Raw genomic sequence first — 23151 nt, forward strand, 5'->3', positions numbered from 1 at the left:
AAAAAATGGAGGCAGAACAAAAAGATATTTCAAAAAACAAACCCAAAACAATGTTTATTTCACTGGTAAATATACAAAAAGGAAACGTAAATATAGCACTGTGAGATTTGCTTTAAAATTTTCATATAACAAAACGTAACGGAACTGGACAAGATTTAAAAACCAGTTCAACCTGCCATCAAATTCAAATCCTAACACAAACAAGTATTTTGTTTATGTTAAATACAAATCATAGCAGGTATTTGCTTTCTGTGATAACCAAAAGATGAACAAGACTGAATACTATGACTAAACATGTGCTGTTTTTATACAACATTCTATTGTGGGGGGCCAATTCAGTTCTATCTATATAAGAAATCTGCTCTAGTAAGTCAACCAATGGAGTTGCAAGCGATCCATTTTAAAGCCTTTCTTTACTTGAGCAACTTTGACGGTAAATCTCATATATAAACACAATGGCAAGCTGGTATACAGAAGGGATAATTCATATTTACAGAACATATTCCGGTCACTGTGGCATCAGATGCCTGACATTGTATTTTGACGTGTCGTGATACTGGGTCATAGGCTTGTCTGCAATGCCACACGTTCCTACTCCCACTTTACCGTTGACACTCTCCGGAGATGCAAATATGCTCCTTTTTACCTGCGGGATACAAGAGAAATGTCATTATAATGGAGCTTTATGAAGTACGTGAAGTGAATAAATTAGAAACACTACACAAGCTACAGCTTTGAGCCCACTCCGGTTATGATGTATTGCTTAGTTACACCACCTTTTCCTTTTGGCTTTTCCCTTCAGGGGTCGCCACAGCGAATCATGTGCCTCCATCTCACCCTGTCCTCTGCCTCCTCTTCTCTCACACCAACTAACTTCATGTCCTCTTTCACTACAGTACATCCATAAATCTTCTCTTTGGTCTTTTTCTAGTCCTCCTGCCTGTGCCTGGCAGTTCCAACCTAAACATCCTTCTACCCATATACTCACTATAGAGGGTATGCGCATGCTTAAAGGAGCATTCAGTGATTTGACTTAATCTAAATATCACTTATTTTTTCTTTTTTTCTGGATAATCCTCCCTACTATAGAGTGTGCTGACCATATAAGGAGTTCCTCCCTGTCCCCAGTGAGCCCCTGGGGTCAAAAAACCCTAGTTTCAGTTTTGGTGGCGGGTGGCAAAGCCTTCATCCAATCAGGATGAGAGGGGCCGTCCTCCAATCATGATCGAGTGGGGTGCACATGCTGTTGGCCTGTTGCACTTCCCCCCACTGTAGAGCGTGCATGTGCACATTTTGTTACCGGGGCGGACTGGGTGGTTCTCCAAATCACTCAAATCACTGAATGCTCCTTTAAAGTGAATGGCACATCGAGTGGCAAATCGAGTGGCAAAGGAACATGCAAAATGAGTTTAACATTGTTTAATGCAATCAGATAGGACTTTTCTGTTTGGATGTATGGGCTGTCAAGGCCAGAAAGTCGTTTTTTGCCACTCAGTAGGCGTTGCTGCATAACTTCCTGGTTTGATGATGATGTCACGCACATACCCTCTATACCTCCTCTGTCCAAACCATCTCAGTCTGGCCTCTATGGCTACCGGTATATCTCCAAAACATCTGCTGTCCCTCTGATGTACTCGTTCCTGATCCTATCAATCTTTGTTACTCCCAGAGAGAACCCCACATTTTAGTATCTGCTACCTCCAGCTCTGAAGCAGAACAATCGAACGCCATTTGCTACAAGAAATCGATTACTTCTGGAAAATAGGATATTTTCAGATTTAATAAAGGAGCACTTCGTCCATTTTCAGCCGTATCTTCAGTCCTTACTAATGGTTTCCAACACTTATACTCTAATATGCTGAGCCATAAATAGAACGGAGACAGTTACCTGTCCTTTCTTGTTCTTCGAGTAAGCCTTATTGTTGAAATTTTGCCACTTGGACTTTTGATCCTCTCTCTCCGCCTCCAACTCCTTCATTCTTGCCACTTTTTTCTGTGCTTTCTTCTTCTTGTATTCTCTCTGGTCTGCTATTTGCTCTTTCCTGCAAAAGCACAAAGAAAGAAAGGAAATGGTTGGGGCACTTCAACCTTGACAATTATCTATGATAAGTAACATCCAGAACCACGTTATGATTGACAAACGTGAGATGAGATTAGTGATCACAACAACATACAGTATAAAGACTATAGTTTTACACAACAAAACGGACATAAACATGAAGTCATGTGTATGACGCCATGTTTAACCCATTTTGACCTGAGATCAGATTCTAAAAATGTCTTCTACATCCTGACAGTCTTCTAAAAAAAAGCTATGTTTCTATGTCAGTCGTTCTTCGATTTAAAAAAAATCACACCCGTGTGAACTGAGTGGTGTAAGGTCTTATATAGACTGATCAGCTGTGGTCTGACGTAATGAAATCACACCCGTGTGAACTGGGTGACCATAGCAACCGTGCTCATTTTTTGGTACGAACAGACAGACAGACAGACACGTAAACTAACAAAGCCAGTCGTAGGAGTGGTTTACACCACTCAAAAATAGCAGACCTACAAGCTCGTAGCGTGCCACTCGGTGGCGCGCTATGAGCTTGTGGGGGAGATGGGGGAAGACATGCAGTAAAGGCCGTCGGGATCGGGAGTCGAACCCGCGGCACACTGCCAGACTGGATTACCAGCCAAGGTGCCTGGACCGCTGAGCCATGGCCCAGGCCGTTTGGTGGTTCTTCTTACCTGGATTTGGGTTTTCCACTTCCATCGTCGTCGTGCCCTCGCTTCCCCTCTTCCAGCGGCTTGAGGTTCTGCAGTGGGATCACCTCGGCGTTGCCGTAGCCACTGAAGGTGACGGCCGCCGTGCCGTTCTCTCCATCTATCTCCTCAATCTCAGCCTCATACATCCTGTTAAAGAATCACGTCTGTAAGCAGGTGAGTACACAGTACACAGAATCCAGCCCTATATATATCAATATCAATATATAAAATTACATGTAATGGGTACTATAATTTTGCTGTAAATATTATTAGAATGTATAATTTTTTGTATTTGATTGGGTGTTTTTTAAACTATAGTGTCATTGTATTTTTTAGAAAAGTCTCCTGTGGACAAGTGGTGAAAATTAGCACATGTGCTAACACACTGTAAATGATGCATCTACAATTTGTACAACTGTGCAATGAGCAATGCAATTGTTATGTCGATATCAAATAAATAAAGTAATAAACATAAACATAAACATGGGTATGCATGTATGTGTTGAGAGCTATGTATGGCTGGCACGATTATGACATGTTACTTGACGATTGTCACACAAATAATTGCGATTAGCGATTTAATATTGTTTTTGGCATTGAACATTGGAAGCTATGAATACAATAATTATTTATTTTTGTCTTCTAGGCTTTCTATGGCAAATAACAGTGTCCAAGGCTAAGTTGGCTGCAATGCATGCAGTGTTTTTTTCCCCCAGAGAGAAGAGGTTAGTGACACTCACTGTCCATCCTGAGTCCACACAGCCATGCACGTGTTCCCCACTTTCCAGTTGTGTTTGAGGGGAGCTGCATCCGAGCTGTTGGCACTGGAAGCGCCATCAGAGGGCTGCGAGGTCAGGAGGTCCTTTGTCAACTCAATGACTTCCTGAGGAAGAAATCCAGCCCAAAAAAGGTTGTTGACTATTCATCAGCATGTTTTAGTCATACTGTGTACAATATGCTTCCATCAAGTAATTTTTACCAAGGTCTGTACGCCATGTCTCTGAATCTCTCCCACTCACTCAGGTTTGCATTACTATGCGTGTCTCAAGAACAGTTTCCTGAATCTGTCGGCAGGTGCATTCAGAACGTTACATTACATTAGTGGAATGAAAACTGGCGCGGCTGCCCCAGAGGCAAATAATAAAAAAAAAAAACTGCCGATAGTGCCCAGACTGCTACTTGTGAGGACATCAACATTTTAACCCATTTTGACCTGAGGTCAGATTCTAAAAATGTCTTCTACATCCTGACAGTTTTCTGAAAAAGCTATGTTTCTATGTCAGTCGTTCTTCGATTTTTCAAAAATATTTTCAATAGCTAATGCATAACATAATGCTAACACCAAAAGGGGTTCCCGCCCAAAATGGGTTAAAACAGCGATAGTCTAAAGCAGAGGTTCCCAACCACTGGTACCAGTACCACTGGTGGTACTTGAGCCCCCCTCTGGTGGTACACAGAGGAGTCGCCCAAAAAAGGAGAAAAAAAGACAAAAGTGGAATGAAATATGTATATTACTACAGGTAGTTCTTCCGACCAATCAATTGGTTCAAATAGGCTATCCAGCCGTGCTGAAATGAGCATGACAACACGCCTAGCCGTTAATCGAAGATTTGAGAATTAATTAATTAGAAATATCATCAGTTGTGCTGATTAGTGATTTGACAGAGTTTTGTCAGAGCAGCAGCATTATTGGCTTAGGAATGGAACAAAAAGGGCAGGTCCTGTATTTTAACATCAGTTATTATGGTGGTACTTGGAGGTGGTACTTCAGTATAAAAAGGTTGGGAACCAATGGCCTGAAGCCTAAAAATAGCATATCTATATGCCACAATGTGTCTGATATTTTTCAACAGTAGTGCGCAACTACATCTAGCATAACTACTCTCTAATCCCTAAACCTAACGTCTAAATATGTAATCCTAACCAAAATCTCTAATTGTAAACGCAGAGTATTTTTTTAACCATAAAACACATTTCTCATATTCTACTATAGTTGTAGGGACATGTGGTCCTCAGTAGTATATTAGTATTACAAACAAACACACACCTGTAAGTCTTTCTGTAGTTTGAGGAGGTCCTCATTGTCTTGGTCGGTTGATAAGGCAGCTTCTACTTGCTGTAGTTGTGCTTTATAGCTGCTCAACTGCTTCACCAGGTCGTCTGACATCTGCAACGAGGAGCCGGACCAAGAAATAAATACACAATCCACTTTCATATTGTGCTCTTAAAATTAAAATAAGCCAACTGGCCTGAGCTCCCAACCCCCCACAGAGAATCTATGTTGTATTGTCAAGAGGAAGATGTGAGACATGACTCATCAATGCAAATTAGTTTACGACTGTTATCAAGCAAACCTGGGGTTCCATAACACCTCAACAGTGCCACAGGCTGATCACCTCCATGCTACGCCCCATTGATGAAATCATTTGTTCAAAAGTAGCCCAGACCAAGTATTGACTGCATACATTAATATACTTTTCAAATGGTCGACATTTCTCGACAAATCTTTTTTTTAGTGGTCTCGTAAAATATTCTAATTTGTTGAGACATTTTCATGAGCATTTTCATGGCTGTAGCCATAATCAAGACTAAAACAAAAAAAGGATTTAAATACTTCACTTTATGCACAATGAATTGAGAATATATGAAAGTTTCACTTTTTGAATTATATTACGGAAGAAAATGAACCTTCACACAATATTCTAATTCATTGAGATGGAGCTGTATATACAAGGTTTCTTTAACTATGCATGCACCTATTGCAGAGATTAAAATAGGGTGCATTTTGCATCCCAAAACACAGTTTATAGTTAAGGGACGCAATAAAAACGACCTCTGCGTTTTTTTATTCTAGTTTATTTTGCTAGCTTTAGTTATAATAATCACTTATTTTTCTGTTTTCTACATGAATATAAACACATTATAACCATATAAAATGAAATGGTAGTTAAATGCTGCAATTTGTAAAAATGGCAAAATATGATTTCTAACGTCGTTGAAGTGGGACTCATAAAATGTCCCTGAGACTCATCTAAAAGACCATCCCTGCATCCCGGGACTCATTACATTGGAAACCTATTTAGTATTTACATCATTGCTCTTGGTTAGCCTAGCTCCAGCCCTGAATCGCTAGCCACGCCCATTAAGAAAATGTTCTGGCGATTCAGGTCTGGAGTCTCTGCCTACGGCAGCGTTAGTGTCGTTCGGAAATCCGATCACGGCAGCTGATTGGCCATCAGCCCCGTCACTCGAAAGCGTCAGACAACAAACATGGCTGCCCCCACTGCGGTGACTCACGACCGTATCAATCTGGCTATTAAAATCTTCATATGATACATAGTTTCTTTACAGAAACATAGTTTACCGCTTTTGTTCAAATGCTCGTTAGATGTGGTTTGTTTGGTTAACAAACGGGTTATGATTGACAACAACGTCATCTGCTTTCCTACTATTCTGATTGGTTCACCGAAGACTGCCGCTTTGACAACGCACATCCCATAAACTGCTGCCGTGGGGAGGGCTTTCAGTCTGAATATAAATGAAGTGAAACAAAATGAAAATTCAGACTGAGTGTCAGGCTCGCTCTTGGTACCACAGCACCTCAAAGGAGGAAAGCCTGGTCTCTGTTCCAAAAGTGCCGTATGATCCGGTCGGGAGCGGATGATATCGTTATGTCATGTTGTAGTATTGTTTTGTAGTCATCAGGCAGGAACAATCAAACCGAACTTCCTTTTCCCTCAAACCGGAATAATAACAATAAAAGCTGTCGTAGCCTGTAGCTTTTATTGAGAAAAATCGGTTTGAGGGAAAAGGAAGTTCCGGAAGATTGCTGACTACAAAACAATACTACAACATGACGTAGCGATATCATCCGCTCCCGAGGAGCTGTTGCCCCCGCGACCCGACTATGGATAAGCGGTTGAAGATGGATGGGCTTAGGGTTGACGACCAGAGTACAGCATCTTACAATGGGTCTAGTCTACAAGATTCGTTACACCACCAAGATACCCATGTACCTTCAAATACTTCCTTAATGTCAACAAAGTCCACACTCACAACACCAGAGTGAGTTCAACAAACCACGTGCATGCAAGCCAGATTCGGCTCAAACAAGTGATTAAATTCATTCCGCACCTATGCCACTAAAATGTGGAAAGCCCTACCAACAGCCATTAAGACGTGTGAATCCCTTGACTCTTTCAAAACCGCACCAAAAGAGCACCTACGGACAGCTGCCATTCGAAACTGGCCCCTGTAAATTAAGTTGAGTTCCCCCCCCCCTTCTGCCGATACTCTACATGTTTTTCCCCCTTTTTAAGTGGTGCAACCACTTAATTAAGTAGCTTTCTGTGTGCCTGGCTGGCTGGCTGTGTCTGAGCATGAAAAGAGCATTTGGTTGGTTTTCAAAACCAAGTAAGTGTCACTGTTGTGCAGCCTAACACACATACATATTAACAGTATGTGTAACTATGGGCTACTGTTACAAAAACCTGAATAAAAAGATTTTTGAAAAGAAAAGAACAGTATGTGTAACTTTGTTACACATACTGTAATGACTTCTGTATTGACATGGCTTTCGTTTGAGATGTACCATTTGCATACTATGAAATAAACATGTAAAACAAAGAATCAAAACATATATAGTCTCAAAGTCCGCAATTGAATTATTATTAATAGTACACTACTTTTTACGGAACTTTGAGGGCTGCATCAGTAAACCGTTTTGTCCGTTGGTCCCATGTAATTTTAAGGCAGCACCAGACAGCTACGCTAGCTAGGTTGCTAATGTTTGCACAGTAGCCTCGGAGACCGCACAGCAACAACAATCACGTATATTTCCGGTGTTGATACAACTAGTAGTGCAGCTAATGTCACTAGAGGCAATCAATGTAAACATTACAAAAATACGACAAAAAAAAACCATATCATTTACATTGTATATTGTTGTAACTTATATCCCGTAACACAGGCGAGGCCTTCTGACTACAACTACCTAGCTAATCACATTCACAGCTAACATTAGCAAGCACCTAATGTATCACAAAGAGCAACGATTGTGTGTACGTATATTATAACCTTACCTTTTTATATGTAGATTTATATTTTATCTATAAATATCGAAAACATCCAGATCCTAATTCAATTATTTAAACGAATTACTTTGCAGTAAAGACGAACAGCACGACCGTCTGCTTTTCTTACACAACACCGACAATGAGCCGGAAGTGTACTCTTCTTTTTGTTGTTGTTGGAGGCCAGGAGGCTCGAAAAGAAACGTATATGAACATAGCGCCCCTAATGAACCGGAGTGTGTAGTACCACGTCTGTAGGTAGTCCAAAAAGTCCATTTGTATATAACACAAATCTTCTCTTCTGGGGGTCTGTGGCCGCACAAAACATTTTTTGGTTGGGGTCCGTGGCCAAATACATATGAATGTGGTGGTCCTTGGCATGAAAAAGTTTGAGAACCACTGATTTAGTAACCACATCACCAGACATTTGTTCCAGTCCACCTCTAATTTAGGCATTTGTATCATCGGTCTCAGGTCTTAATGGGTGAACCTTGACAAATGTTCTGTTATATAGCGGGGAAATTCAGGCATTGTCAAAATTGATTCCTATATTTTGCTATTTTTTATTAACAGTGAATGTTTCGTAATGAACACACATTTTTTGGATGTTAAGTCTCAAACTAGCCCCTTTCGGGACGCTTTTGGGACCCTAGTTTACCTTTTCTGAAGTTTGGACGTCGGTACCCCAGGGTCCCTAATCGGTTATTCCACTCTCGTTGGGATGCAGATGTACATACCCTCCGTTCACGCCGAGCGGCGCGCCGCTTGAGTGTTGGTGAGATGTTTCAAAGATGCATTAGGCGGATAGGAGAAAACGGAAACGTGGGAGAAATCGCATTAACCACCGATGCCGTTAAAGGACCACTTCACCACTTTTCAACCTATCTTCATATAATAGGTCCTCACTAATAATCATGAAAAAATGGTGCAATTTTTTTCTACTCGGTCTGTGTCTCATAGGAGGGCTATGGGCAGTTCAGAAACCCGTCCACCAGTGACATCATCGATGGGGAATACAAGCTAATAGAAAATGCAGGCTTTCTAGTCCTGAAAAGTTGCAATGCGAAAATGGAAGCCATCGTTCTCACGATAATGAAATCTAAACATTTTTGTGTGTTTAAAAATAATCTGCCTAATGATGATGATTTCCTGTTTTGACTATAGTTGTGTATATTCGTACGTGACGTCTCTTAATGTTTTGATGAATTGAAAATGGTGGACCCTATTGTAAACAAGTGTAATGCTTTATGGTTACGTCCACTCACAGTTAACAGTTTTTTGTATTGAGTTGTACTTGAAATGTACTGTAATTCTGCAAACTGTTAATAAATCAATCAATCAATCTTTTTTTTTTAAAGTTTTGGCTTCTCTGAAATTCTCTCTTCCTCACTTCCTTGACTTCCTTGTTGGCGGGACATGGGAAGTGAGGAAGAGAGAATTTCGGAGAAGCCAAAACTTTTTAAAAAACGGCATCTGCGATTAATGCAATTTCTCCCACCCTTCCGTTGTCTCCTATAGCCGCTTTATGCATCTTTGAAACATCTCACCAACACTCAAGCGGTGCGCCGCTCGGCATGAACAAAGGGTATGTACATCTGCATCCCAACGAGAGTGGAATAACCGATTAGGGACCCTGGGGTACCGACGTCCAAACTTCAGAAAAGGTAAACTAGGGTCCCGAAAGGGGCTAGTCTCAAACCTGAGGTAGATTAACAAGAGATGATTACAGTATGTCCAGTCAGTGCAAAGATGATTATCACCCTTGTAGATCTTTGTATTTTTGAGTGGTGCTATAGCCACTCCTATAGACAGCAATGTGTGTCCCTGGCTGGCTGGGTGGGTCTGTCTGTCTGTCACGAGTACGGAAATAGTGTTTGTTGACCACCAAGTGTCACTGTTGCGCAGCCTAACACACACACACACACACACACACACACACACACACACACACACACACACACACACACACACACACACACACACACACACACACACACACACACACACACACACACACACACACACACACACACACACACACACACACACACACACACACACACACACACACCAGGGAGGAGGGCTTGTACAGTACAGTACAGTACAGTACAGTACAGTACAGTACAGTACAGTACAGTACAGTACTACAGCACGAGTACAGTACAGCACCACTCTTGCTTAAAAATTGAAGGAACTAGGGGTTTAGGAGGGGGGGAACCCAGTGTACTCTCTGCTGCCCCATCTGGCGGAGTCAGGTTAGGAAAAAAGGGGAACATATACAACCCTGTCTTACCAGGTCAGCAATGTGCAACTATAATGTCGTTATAAAACATAACAGTGGTACAGTAGGCCTAGCTATAACATTTGGTATTTGGTATCCCAGTAATCAGCAGACATCGTTGCTGTCAGTCATAAACCTCAAAGCTTTTCTAAATTGATGATGCACTATACTTTCATATTTTCATGATTTCACTAAAATAATAATAATAGCCTAATAACAAAAAAGGAATGGTTTTGGACATACATGGTTTCCACCCGACACGGATGATATATAATTATTAGCAGATCTACAGTATGAATGCTGGCGCCTGGCAGGCAGATGTCAACATTTGGGGATTTCATCTGCAAGCTGCCAGCAGATGGACCTACAGTACATGCTAACCACCCAATACAGGCTGCAGCTGAAAGCACTGATGACTGAAGACTTTTGGACTCAGGTAAAACAGGGTAACCACAGGGTAAAGGTTCTGAGTCAAAATACAAAATTGGCGTCAAAATATTCTCAAAGTAGCCAAAGTAAAAGAACGGTACTCATTATGAAGGCTTTTGTCACTCTGTTAGCTAGGAGACTAATCTTGATCAACTGAAAATCGCCCACTTCCCCTTCTCACACTCACTGGATTAGGGACACCTTGTACTGTGTAAAACTGGAGAAGATTAGACACTCCTTAAATGGTTCTTCCGATAAGTTTGGGAGGATATGGGGTCCATTCTTTCAATTCATTCAGAATTTGAATCCGTCTCTGCTTGAGGATGTGTGAGGTCTGCTGGACTTTTTATTTAAAAGTAGTCTATACTGTGATTGGACTGCTGTGATGTAATGCGGATTATGGATGTATCGTGTACTTATGATTGTTTATAGGATGTTGTGTACTGTTTTGTCTGTTTTTGTCTGCCTTTTATTTTTCAACTTTTATTGATCCTGTATTTAAGGTTTGTTTGTCTTGTTTTCTGTTGTCCTTTTTCTTTGGGGTGAAAATTCAATGTCTTTATTCTTGTACGTTATACTTGTGGGGTTTATTAAGAGAAGCTGTTAATGCCACCATTTATTATTTTTCAACTCCAGTATTTCAATAATGCTTCTGTGAAAAACCCAATAAACAAAAAAAAAAAAGGTTGCAGACCCCTGGGCTAGACGCAGATATTATTACCAAGGAGTGAACAGTGCACCATGGTTAAAACACAATGATACTTTTTTATTTAGTTCTTTCTCACATGGAAAAGCATTCACCACATATTATGATTAACTCAAATAACTGTAATGAGGAGAAGTATGCATTTTATTTTATTTGAACACATATTTGGAATTGCTTACCCTCTTGATATCTCAGTTGCCCCGGTGGTGGCTCAGGGGTTGAGTGGCTGGAGTGGCTGGATGGTAACCGCAAGGTTCCCAGTTCAAACCCGGGCTCCCCCAGAGTTAGTGTCGAAGTGTCCTTGAGCAAGACACTGAACCCATAATTGCTCCTGATGTGCTGGTTGGTTAACCTGACTCCGCCAGATGGGGCAGCAGAGAGTACACTGGGTTCCCCCCTCCTGCTCCCATCTGGGAACTCTCAGGCAGACTTGATGCCCGGTCACAAAACGGCCTGGCCAATCAGTGGCAGCTAGAGGCGGGATCAAGGCAGCACTGTGTATGCCTTGATCCCGCCTCTAGCTGCCGCTAATGGTTGGTGCCTTGCATGGTTTCCGCCGCCATCAGTGTGTGAATGGGTGAATGTAAAGCGACTTGGATAAAGGTGATATATAAATGCACCATTTACCATTTATTTACCATTTTTAAATGTATAGCAGTGTTTTTTTGTTTTTGTTTTAAACTGGAATCAACATTATAATTAGTTACAACTCACCCATACTCCTATAATTACCATATCATTACCAGATGCAGTGTATAAAATGCATAGCTACCATAGAGGGACAATATTCTTGAATAATCCTACAAAATGCAAGTTAAAATGGTAAATGGTGCATTTATATAGCGCCTTTATCCAAGGCGCTTTACATAGATTGTGCATTACATTCACCCATTCACACACACATTCATACACCGATGGCGGCGGAAGCCATGCAAGGTATACCAACCAGCACATCGGGAGCAATTTGGGGTTCAGTGTCTTGCCCAAGGACACTTCGACATGTAGACAGGAGGAGCCGGGATTCAAACCACTGACCCATGGATCATTGGACGACCTGCTCTACATCCTGAGCCAAGTTATACGCTTGCTGATGTATTATGTGTTTGTTGGGACATGGGAGGCCTGTTATATCCAACACTACAAAGAATGTTGAAGAAAAAGAAACTCAATATATACAATTGTCTTCCTTATGTCCTGTCATAGAAAACAAAAGGTCCATGAACCTGTAATGCCTTCATTTCCTCAAGATTAGACTACTGCAATTCCCTGTACATCGGCCTAGATCAGTCATCCCTCAGGCGCCTGCAACTGGTCCAGAATTCAGCAAGCGCACCTTCTCACTGGCACAAAGAGACGTGGACATATCAGCCCTCTCTTGGCCTCACTTCATTGGCTCCCTGTCAAGTTCAGAGTAATTTGTAAGGTCCTTTTATTCGCCTATAAATCCCTAAATGGGCTAGCCCCGATATACCTCACCGAGCTTCTGCTGCAGCCTTACATTCCAGCCAGGGCTCTGAGGTCTGCTGATCAGTCATTACTAACTGTTAGTACTTGAAACAACAAAACGAACCAGGGGCGACCGTGCCTTTGCATCAGCCGCCCCCGCACTCTGGAACAATCTACCTTTCCCTATACGATCTGCCCAGTCCATTGAAGTGTTCAGATCCACTATTGAAAACTCACCTTTTTTCCTTGGCTTTTAATTGCACTTGATTGTCTTAAAAGTTAAAACATGAGTTTTATGTTGTCCTTTACTTGTTTGTGCGCTGATGCGCACTGTTGATGTTCTGTTTTTAAGTGGTGCAACCACTTCCTTAAGTGACTATGTGTGTGGGTGGGTGTCTGGGTGGGTGTCTGGGTGGGTGGCTGGCTGGCTGGGTGGGTGGCTGGGTGCGTCTGAGCACGAAAACAGCATGGTTGTTGTTCACCACCTGTGCGCAACCTAACACACACACAAACACACGCACATATTAACTGTATATATGGTGATTTCAGGTGTACCAGTACAGAACAGTGACAGTACAGTACAATACAGTAGAGGGTACAGTAGAGGGACCCCCACACGGTAACTGTCATTTCTCCCCCCCCGGGACCCCCACACAGAGTTGCACCACTTACTTCACACGGGTGTGATTTTTTGTTTTAACCTGTACAGCACTTTGGTCAGCTTCTGTTGTTTTAAATGTGCTATATAAATAAAGTTTGATTTGATTTGATTTGATTTGTAATGTAGGATATTTACATTAACCCCTGATTTATACAGTTACTGTATAAGCACCAAAAATAGCAGATACGAGCTCAGAACACATGTGAGCTGATCCACAAGCGTTGTGACTGTGAGCTTGTGAATCAGCTATTTTTGGTGCGTGACACTGACATAGTATAAGTACAAAGTATAAATCACCCTTTAGTACCTTTATGACACTCATTCAATACTCTCAGTGTGGTGTATAGACGTAGTTTGTCATATTGTGTTTGCTATGTGCACCCGAACAACAAATCTGTCTGCCTGCTTCTAAATGGCAACTACTTTAACATTCTTGTGTTTGCCCAATATGGCATATCGTATGCTAGCAGATTTGTATGACAATTTCAAAGGACTTACATTTAAAATGTTTACCTTTGCTACCAAAAAGCACCTCTTGAAACTCATTTAGATAACCTCTTATCAAAAGAAGCAAACATTTGTATAAATGGAAATACTTTAACACTCACCCACAGATTCCCTACACACAGTCAGACATTATTTTATGCCATTTCTCTTCATATGAATCAGCACCGCAAAACTACGAATGAAGTAAAACTGTATAAAGCACAGTCTAAATCAATTTCAAGTCAACGGACTGCAAGTATTACTAAATATGAAACATTGTTCAAATCATTATTAACAGCTTTAACGGGAGTCACTGGGAGTGAGAGAAATGACTTCTGAATCTCAGCAGCTCAACCCCACCCCTTGCTGTTCTTGCTGATACACTGGAGCCAGCATCACAGATCCTCTCCGATAGAGCCGATATAAAAGACGGATTTTCCACCTTGGCCATACTGGATGAAAAGAGCTGCAACGCTTTGAGGAAGACAGGGGATGTCTTTTCTTCATAAACATTGAAAAGTCTTCCATTGGGACCATTCAAGAAGTGTTCAGTCTCAAAGGTCTGTGGATAAATATATATTTTCTAAGATTATAAGGAAGTACTGCAGTTTATATCTTTTCTTCTTGTTTGTCATTATAAGCACACATTCCTGAAAGGAAACCTGCAAACAAAATAATGATTATAAAAAGTACTTTTATATTTCAGCAATGGATATAAATGAATGAAAATCCGGGAAAATCCGGGACTGTTCCACACAGACTCAAAACATCACAGCTCATCCTTATGGATTGCAATAACTTGACCAGTGGAAATGGGACCTTGCCCAGCAGACACCATTACACGGCGAAGACGTCTGTTCCTCTAACAATACTGGTGGGCATCCTCATTCTGATGACGGTGTTCGGTAACGTGCTGGTTGTGATTGCCGTGTGCACCAGCCGGGCCCTGAGAGCTCCTCAGAACTTGTTCTTGGTTTCACTGGCGTGCGCGGATATTCTAGTGGCCACTTTGGTCATGCCATTCTCCCTGGCCAACGAGCTGATGGGCAACTGGTACTTTGGTCAGATTTGGTGTGAAATCTACCTGGCCTTGGACGTGCTGTTCTGTACCTCGTCCATTGTACACCTGTGCGCCATAAGCCTGGACAGATATTGGTCGATCACACGGCCCATTAAGTACAACCTGAAAAGGACACCGCGTAGGATAAAATGTGTGGTTCTTGTACTTTGGATGCTCGCTGCCATCATTTCGTTCCCACCGCTCATCTCAATGGAAAAGGAAGTGGCCAGGGACGACGGACCCATCTGCATGATCAACGAGGAGAAATGGTACATCATATTCTCCAGCACCGCCTCCTTCTTTGCCCCGTGTGTCATCATGATCCTGGTGTACATAAGAATCTACCAAATTGCCAAGAAAAGAACGAGAGCTCAGCCGGGTGAGAGGGAGAGGAGAAGAGAAAATGGACACACGGATGACAGGCAGTGTGGCTCGCTGCAGCAGGACCCCCAGGGGAGAGGAGGAGGAGGAGGAGAGAAGGTGGGAGAGGAGGTGGAGGAGGAAGAAGATGAGTTCGGAGAGGTGGACGGAGTAGACGTGGAAGACGAGGGCTCGTCGTCTGACGGGAACGAAAACACCCTGTGCTCCCCCAAGAGGATGAAGGTCAAGAAGAAGCCCAAAGGGGAACAGGTGAAGCCGGGAGAGCACTCCCCAAAGACAGACGGTGCGGCGAAAGTGAGCAGGTGGAGTAGCCGGTCGAACAGGGAGAAGCGCTTCACCTTTGTTCTGGCAGTGGTCATGGGAGTGTTTGTTCTGTGCTGGTTCCCCTTTTTCTTCACCTATACACTCACTGCTCTGTGTCACCTCTGCTGTGTGCCAGAGACACTGTTCAAAATGTTCTTCTGGTTTGGATACTGCAATAGCTCATTAAATCCTGTCATATACACCATATTTAACACCGACTTCAGACGGTCTTTCAAAAAGATACTCTGTAAAAGGGACAGGCGGGGTTTATCATGACATTTGTTTTTACATTACAGATGAACATCTAAACTTAAAGTATGACACTATATTAGATTATTTAGGACGGTAAATATAGGTGATATAGGTCTTAATATATGTGCTCACTTGTAAATATGAATTTCTAGTACATTTTAGAATTAAAGCATTCGATTCAAGTGTAAAATGAATGTGAACTATAGAATATCCATATCAGTTTACAACTATTTCATAATTGTGGATGTCATGCAAATAATATGTTATGTGTAACACTTGTTAGAGTGCTACATCTATATGAGGTTTTTATATGGCTGTCATGGAATTTGTACCGTTTTTTATTGTCAAAGCGTCATGTTAGTGGTGTATATTATAAAATGACAGCACATGAATCTCAGCACATGCAATCTGATACTATGTTTAAATCATGAGGAAACTTTGACATGCACCACTTAAACCCTACTGTATATACGTCATCTCCTTTTATCCCTGTACACTAAAATCTCTTTGGTAGAAACTATTACATTACATACAGTACTATAACATTATAATATGGACACAAGGGTTCTATGGTTGTGTTTTATTTTATTTATTGATTTTACAGTAGAGTGAAGGAGTTGCCACGATGTATTTTGTATTATCATCTCAGTAGTGGAAGACTGCACTTTTGTGCCACAAACACCATCCATGAAATGCTCCCTGGTGTTTTGGAATGTTGTTGTTTTTTTTATAATAAAAAGAAAATTTGCATTGACAGATTCATATGCAATAGCTATTTGCTATAAGGAAAAGAAGTGCCTGACCAAGTCAAAGTCGTTTCCAAACTGTATCATTCACCAGCTCTGATGAAGATAAGCTTCAGTGAGAACAAAACAATTAAACGCAAAAAGAAAATTATGCCTAGGAGGTAAGGTTGGCACAACAATATGCTACTGACTGAAGTTCAGCAGGAATTATAACAGTCCGGTTGGAGATATCATTAAATCCTTCCCTGAAGTCAAACAATTGAAATGTAATTTTCACACAAGATTACCAGCATGTTGAGTGGCAAACAATGGATGAGTTATCACCAGGCTCTCTATTAGTATATAAGTACCGGTACTTATATACTTTCTCTTTATTTCAGGCTCTTAGATCAATATTTGTCTCAGACCTTAGAATGCAATGTTTGTGGTTCCTTTAAGTTCATTGTAAGAGTTCAAACATACCTTTCTTATATTCATTATTGAATGTAATAAGCACAGTGACTTTCTTCCCTGCAGTGCATTCTGGAGATTTTAATTTCCTGTGCTATTTGGGTTCAGCAGTGTCTCCACTCTCCGGTCTTAAAATACAACATCTATTACTCACCACAAATGGTAAATACAGAGCCATTACTGATCGGGTTCCCACAACAAATCTGACATGTGAATTATGTATCTTGTAGCCTCACTAAAATGTTTGCTGACCAGTGGAAAGCATGTGTTGAATCTTCTGTCTCACGATTAGACCAGAGTAATGTAGTAAGAGAGTGGTGACACGCTTTGATCTCACTAAAATGTTTGCTGACCAGTGGAAAGCATGTGTTGAATCTTCTGTCTCACGATTAGACCAGAGTAATGTAGTAAGAGAGTGGTGACACGCTTTGATCTCGCCGCAAAGCGGGTGCCTATGGGCGATAGTTCCAAACATTGCTCCTATGGCTGGAACTATTCCATTGAGATAGAATGAGCGCTTCCGCATTCCATTGTTACAATGAGAGTCAACGGGAGTGTCATTACTCTCTTTTATACTACTCTGGATTAGACATGCAATACCAACTAATTTCCTCATTGCTCTACCAATGTAAGATTGAAGATAGCTGATGTGTATTATTTATGATAACGTTTTGGTGATACATGGGATGTGGGATCAAGGATGATGATTGAATGAATGAATACGTTTTAACGCTAGCCTAGCCTGCTCATGTCATTAAACATCTGTAAATCCAGTATGTGGATCCTACTACAGTGCATATAATGAGTTTAGTTAAAAAAAATATTCATGCAATATTAAAGGTAGTGTAAGTGATTTTCTTTGGTTAAAATACGTTTTAGAACTTATTTCTTAATAGAAAGAATACTTTATTGGCAGTTTAAGAAAATTACAGAAAATGACATCATTTTAAAAAACGCCAAATGGACTTAGACACAAAAAAGCCTTAGCTTGTTTCCATTGTGGTCCACCTTGTAACATGAAACTATACACAAACATACTGTACAAACAAAACAACCATGAAACATATAACAAATAATCCTTATATATAAGGCTGGGAGCTATATACATAGGACAAGAGGTACCCTGAGAGAATAGTCCAGAGCATGGGAGATGGGCTATCCAGGGTCGGAAGCTAACTATGACCAGTTAGTGTGTTAGTGTGCTATAGAGTGTTTGTCCAGTAACATGAGATTCCATGTATCTCCAGCTTTTAAAAATTAAGCTACTCTCTCCTGATTGGCTGAAATGTTGTCACCTACCTGAAAATGTATTTTCTGTTCATTAGAGAGTTGGAGAGACAAGGATACCCCTGTTACAGAACAAACACTCTATGGCAATGATAACTATCAGAATATAGTGGTTTAACCTTTTAACAAAAAACGTTTTGTTTTAACCAAATATATCACTTACACTACCTTTAACCGCTTTCAACCTGGCACGCCAATTTGCGGTTTCCAAAATGATTTTATTTATTTTCCCAAAATATAGCTGATGTACAAGCTCACAACGTGTCACACTGCAACGCATTGTGAGCTTGTAAATCGGCTAGTTTGGCTATTTCTTTTGAATAGGGCTTAAGTCGTTATAACTGAACACATTATTTTGTTATTGATGTTAAGTTATTGATGTTAATGAACGTAATTAATTATCCATCACCCATGAGCAGTGAACAATATCCAGTGCTTTTTCCCCAAAAACTCAATGTGATTTTTGTAGTTAAAAGTCTTAAAATGTCTTCTAACCCACATCTGTGGATATTGAGCGATTAGAATTCATCGTGATTTCCCTCTAAATGGATTTAATTAGCAACTTTGATCAGCATGCCATATGCTTGACTACATGAATAAATTCAAATATGTATTGTATCCAGGAGTCTATGAAGTTATCTATGAAATCTCTCAGTTCAGTTTAATCTGCAACATATTGTATATGTAGTGGAGGTCCTGCATATTCTCTCTCTCTCTCTCTCTCTCTCCTCTCTCTCTCTCTCTCTCTCTCTCTCTCTCTCTCTCTCTCTCTCCTCTCTCTCTCTCTCTCTCTCTCTCTCTCTCTCTCTCTCTCTCTCTCTCTCTCAGCTAAATTGTCCTTGGCCTAAAACACATTGAAGACCCCTGTCTTGGCTCAAGGAGACTGGAGAAAATCATATAAATAATGATAAATGATCAATGTCGGATTCTGAAATATTTCGCTATTAGTTTGTTAAACGCAATTCAGTTCAGTTTAAATCTGCAACATATTTTATATGTAGTGGAGGTCCTGCATATCTCTCTCTCCTGCATATTCTCTCTCTCTCTCTCTCTCTCTCTCTCTCTCTCTCTCTCACCTAAGTGGTCCTTGGCCTAAAACACACTCAAGACCCCAGCTGTATTATTATTGGCTCAAGGAGACTGGAGAAAATCATATAAATAATGATAAATTATCAACGTCGGATTCTGAAATATTTCGCTATTAGTTTGTTAAACGCAATAGACTTCCATCCCACACAACCTTTGTCACGGGGAACTAGCAGCCACTTGTAAAATGGATGTTTTGCATTGTGCGTTCCATTTATAATTTGTCTGCAGCATTTATAAGTATAATTAAATTCAACCTTCATTAAGTTCCCTCTGATTAGATTATATTTCACATCCCCACCCAGTGCACAGTTGCTTAGCCTTAGACTGTTTCTATTTCCAGAGAGCGCACACACATTCTTGTTTGCTGTCTGCTATAAGAAGAAGGACCACCATCAATGATTTATTTCACACTGCAAAGGTCATTTCAAAGAGTCACAATTAATGTCTGTGACACACACGATGGCTTATAAAACTATGCTTCATGAGCTGCCTCGTACAGTATGTCCCATAGCTTTCACATTCCTGTTTATTATTTTCCATACAATTTACATTTCCTGTTAATGTATCCATTAAGCCATTTTGGGTGGGAACCCCTTTTGGTGTTCTAACTTCTAAGCATTATGTTATACTTTAGCTATTGAAAAATAGCAGATCTACAAGCTCATAGCGCGCCACTCGGTGGCGCGCTATGAGCTTGTAGATCTGCTATTTTTGAAAAGTCGTGAAAATGTGGCGCAAATATATATTTCAGAGCGAACATTTTAACTAAAATATTGGCTTCTGGGGGTCCCTGTAACAACATATTTTCAGATGGGGGTCCGTGGCCCAATAGAGATAATTCTGGGGGTCCTTGACATGAAAAAGGTTGAGCACAACTGACATAGAAAGATGGGTCTTTCAGAAAACGATTAGGATTTAGAAGCCTTTTTTTTAATCGACCTCAGTCCAAAATGGGTTAACTCAGAGAGTGTACAAATGGAACCAAATGGACCCTTATACCGTAGGTCCATTTGTAACAGAGTGTACAAAAACATTTGCACACTCTCAGTTAAATGAACACTTTACTGTGTAATGTACCCACCCACAGCACAGTAAGTGTTCCCATAGTGCCGATTTAAAAAGAAATGGTAAGCTCTGAGGCTTTGCAATACCAGTGAATGAAAGGGAAAAGAACATCATGACAAAAGGATTCTGCCTCTGAGATGCACCAGATTAGCCTACCACAGGCTTGAGGCCGCGGTGGAACTCTCTTTTGATGAGTCACAACATCATCCGTGTATATATCATAGTCACTGACTGATGAAAGGTGGTGGATCATTGTTTTTGAGGCAGTACAGTGTGGGCTGTGTCTTCTCTATTTGCTCTGTCTTGAACTGATAAGCATCACTCAGTTTAGATCTCTCTCTCTCTCCTAGTTCTCCGTCTGTCTGTCTGTCTGTCTGTCTGTCTGTCTGTCTGTCTGTCTGTCTGTCTGTCTGTCCTCACTCTCCGTCGCCATCTGTGGAAATGTCTGTCTGTCTGTCTGTCTGTCTGTCTGTCCTCACTCTCCGTCGCCATCTGTGGAAATCTTAGATAACAAAAATATCCCATTATTTATGTTGTGAAAAATGTGTATAAATATTTATGTGGGGCGACTGTGGCTCAGGAGGTAGGTAGAGCAGGTTGTCCAATGATCCATGGGTCGGCGGTTCGAATCCCGGCTCCTCCTGTCTACATGTCGAAGTGTCCTTGGGCAAGACACTGAACCCCAAATTGCTCCCGATGTGCCGCTTGGTACCTTGTATGGCTTCCGCCACAATCGGTGTATGAATGTGTGTGTGTGTGAATGGGTGAATGTAATGCACAATCTATGTAAAGCGCCTTGGATAAAGGCACTATATAAATGCACCATTTAGCATTTATGTAGTAGGGTGCCCCTGGTGGCTCAGCCAATTAATGCACCATTATGCTCTTTGTTAGCACGAGGACCCGGGTTCGAATCTGACCACCATCTTCTCTTGTATGTTTCTCCTCTCTCTGTGCCCTTGGATTCCTGTCTCTCTATAGTCTACTCTACACTCACTGAATAGAATACAAATTGTAAAAAATACAAAATACTCATTGCTTACTACGGTAGTTGACATCAAGGTAGACACCTGCAACTGTTCAAATGTCTTTGAGAACACCTAAACTATGGTCATTATTTGCACAATGCCTTGAAGGGCAGTAAGCAAACTCATATACACTACAGTAACCCCCTTTCAAAACTAGTCCATCAAAATAGTCCATGATCTACAATCTCTTGTAGATTGGCTATTTTTACCATCCAGCGTGCAGTACGGAATCTCCTTCCATGTGACAACAAAGTGCCATTGTGTATTGGTTTACAAAACAAGTCAAAAAGTAATAAAATGCGTGTCAGAGAGGGACTCATGACCCTGGTGGGAATCATAAGCCCATGGGGAGTTGAAAGAGCCACACAGCAGAGGATGTTGAATTAACCAACCATAACAAACCTAACCACAAATGCTCTCTGCGATATTGATATTATTATGGCTACGTGAGGCTTTACCCGAGGCATGACCATAATGGTCATTCCTTGTGACATCACGTGACATCATCAAGGAAGGAGATCCCTGATAATAATGAATTGCATTTTATAGCGCTTTTCCAAGTGCTCAAAGCGCTTTACAATGGTTCATTCATTCATACATTGGGAGGTGAAGCGGCGAACAGTCGACGCCAGCGTCCTCACTTCCCACATTCACACACCAATGGTGGCGAGCTCACACCGACCGACTCATTGGAGGCAATGTAGGGTTCAGTGTCTTGCCCAAGGAAGGACACTTTGACATGTGGACAGGAGGAGCCGGGATTCGAACCACCGACCCAGGGATCATTGGACGACCTGCTCTACCTCCTGAGCCACAGATGTCATCTGCCACCAACTGTACATCTGACCTCAAACCTCAAATCCTTAGATCTCCATGGAGCTGGCCTGTTCTGAAGTTCCAAATGTTGATCCTTCCCCATCCATCCTTCCTCTTCGATGTCTCCCCTTTGACTGATACCTGTCCATTTAAACTCTAGACGGGCCTGCCCCAAAGTTATTAGTGCAGCCGCGCCCGGCAGCCGGCGAAAGACTTCGGCCTTGCGGAGACCAAAAGCATAATTGGGGTGCCGCCCCACTAGTTCACAGAGTAAGAGTGCATATCGTAGAGGCGCTTCACTGCATGTCATCCCCAACCCACCTTTCCTGTCTCTCTGTTCACTGTATCTATCTGAAATAAAAAATAATGCATGAAATTTAAAATAATAATTAAAATAAATCACACCCGTGTGAACTGAGTGGTGCACTGACATCACACACTAACCATAGCAACCATGCTCACCATACGTGGCCCCACGTACAGGTACACACATACATAGACACATAGATACAGACAATGCTGGTTATTGGAGTGGTTTGCACCACTCAAGAAATAATTATTATTATGCAAAGTTGATCGAGGGGAAATGAAGAGCTAGCTGTCTCTAGGTCGTCCTCAGACGAACCCTGCATCGTCGCTTCCAGTCGTCCCGGTTCTCCAAACATCTGGCTAGCTCGTTAAGTACTGCACGCAGCATTCTGGTGTAGCACCCATCCAGAGACTTCTGGCTCTAGACTTCAGGGTTGGCTTCAGGGTCCAGCATTCACTGACGTATAGGAGAACAATACGTTTCACAACAAACAGTTTGTTGAAGAAAATGAGTTTTCTTCGACGGGCGGCTG

General features: G+C 41.4%; 2 protein-coding genes across 2 annotated transcripts; one reads left to right on the top strand and one right to left on the bottom strand.

Annotated features, from left to right (window-relative positions):
- Positions 1-25: 25 nt before the first annotated feature.
- On the bottom strand, positions 26-7989 carry smndc1 (survival motor neuron domain containing 1). The gene is made up of 6 exons (XM_079512222.1): positions 7833-7989; positions 4799-4918; positions 3492-3634; positions 2734-2898; positions 1889-2042; positions 26-646 (listed from the first exon to the last, which is right to left on the bottom strand). Exons 2-6 carry the CDS (start codon positions 4916-4918, stop codon positions 509-511), a joined length of 720 nt encoding a protein of 239 aa, XP_079368348.1. The 5' UTR covers positions 7833-7989; the 3' UTR covers positions 26-508.
- A 6627-nt stretch (positions 7990-14616) lies between these two features.
- On the top strand, positions 14617-15852 carry LOC306930864 (alpha-2A adrenergic receptor-like; the record flags this gene model as incomplete). The annotated part of the gene is made up of 1 exon (XM_079511960.1): positions 14617-15852. The coding sequence occupies one exon, from the start codon at positions 14617-14619 to the stop codon at positions 15850-15852; it is 1236 nt and encodes a 411-aa protein (XP_079368086.1).
- Between the last annotated feature and the right edge of the window lie 7299 nt (positions 15853-23151).

This window comes from Electrona antarctica, assembly GCF_951216825.1.
Source record: "Electrona antarctica genome assembly, chromosome: 10".
NCBI lineage: Eukaryota > Metazoa > Chordata > Actinopteri > Myctophiformes > Myctophidae > Electrona > Electrona antarctica.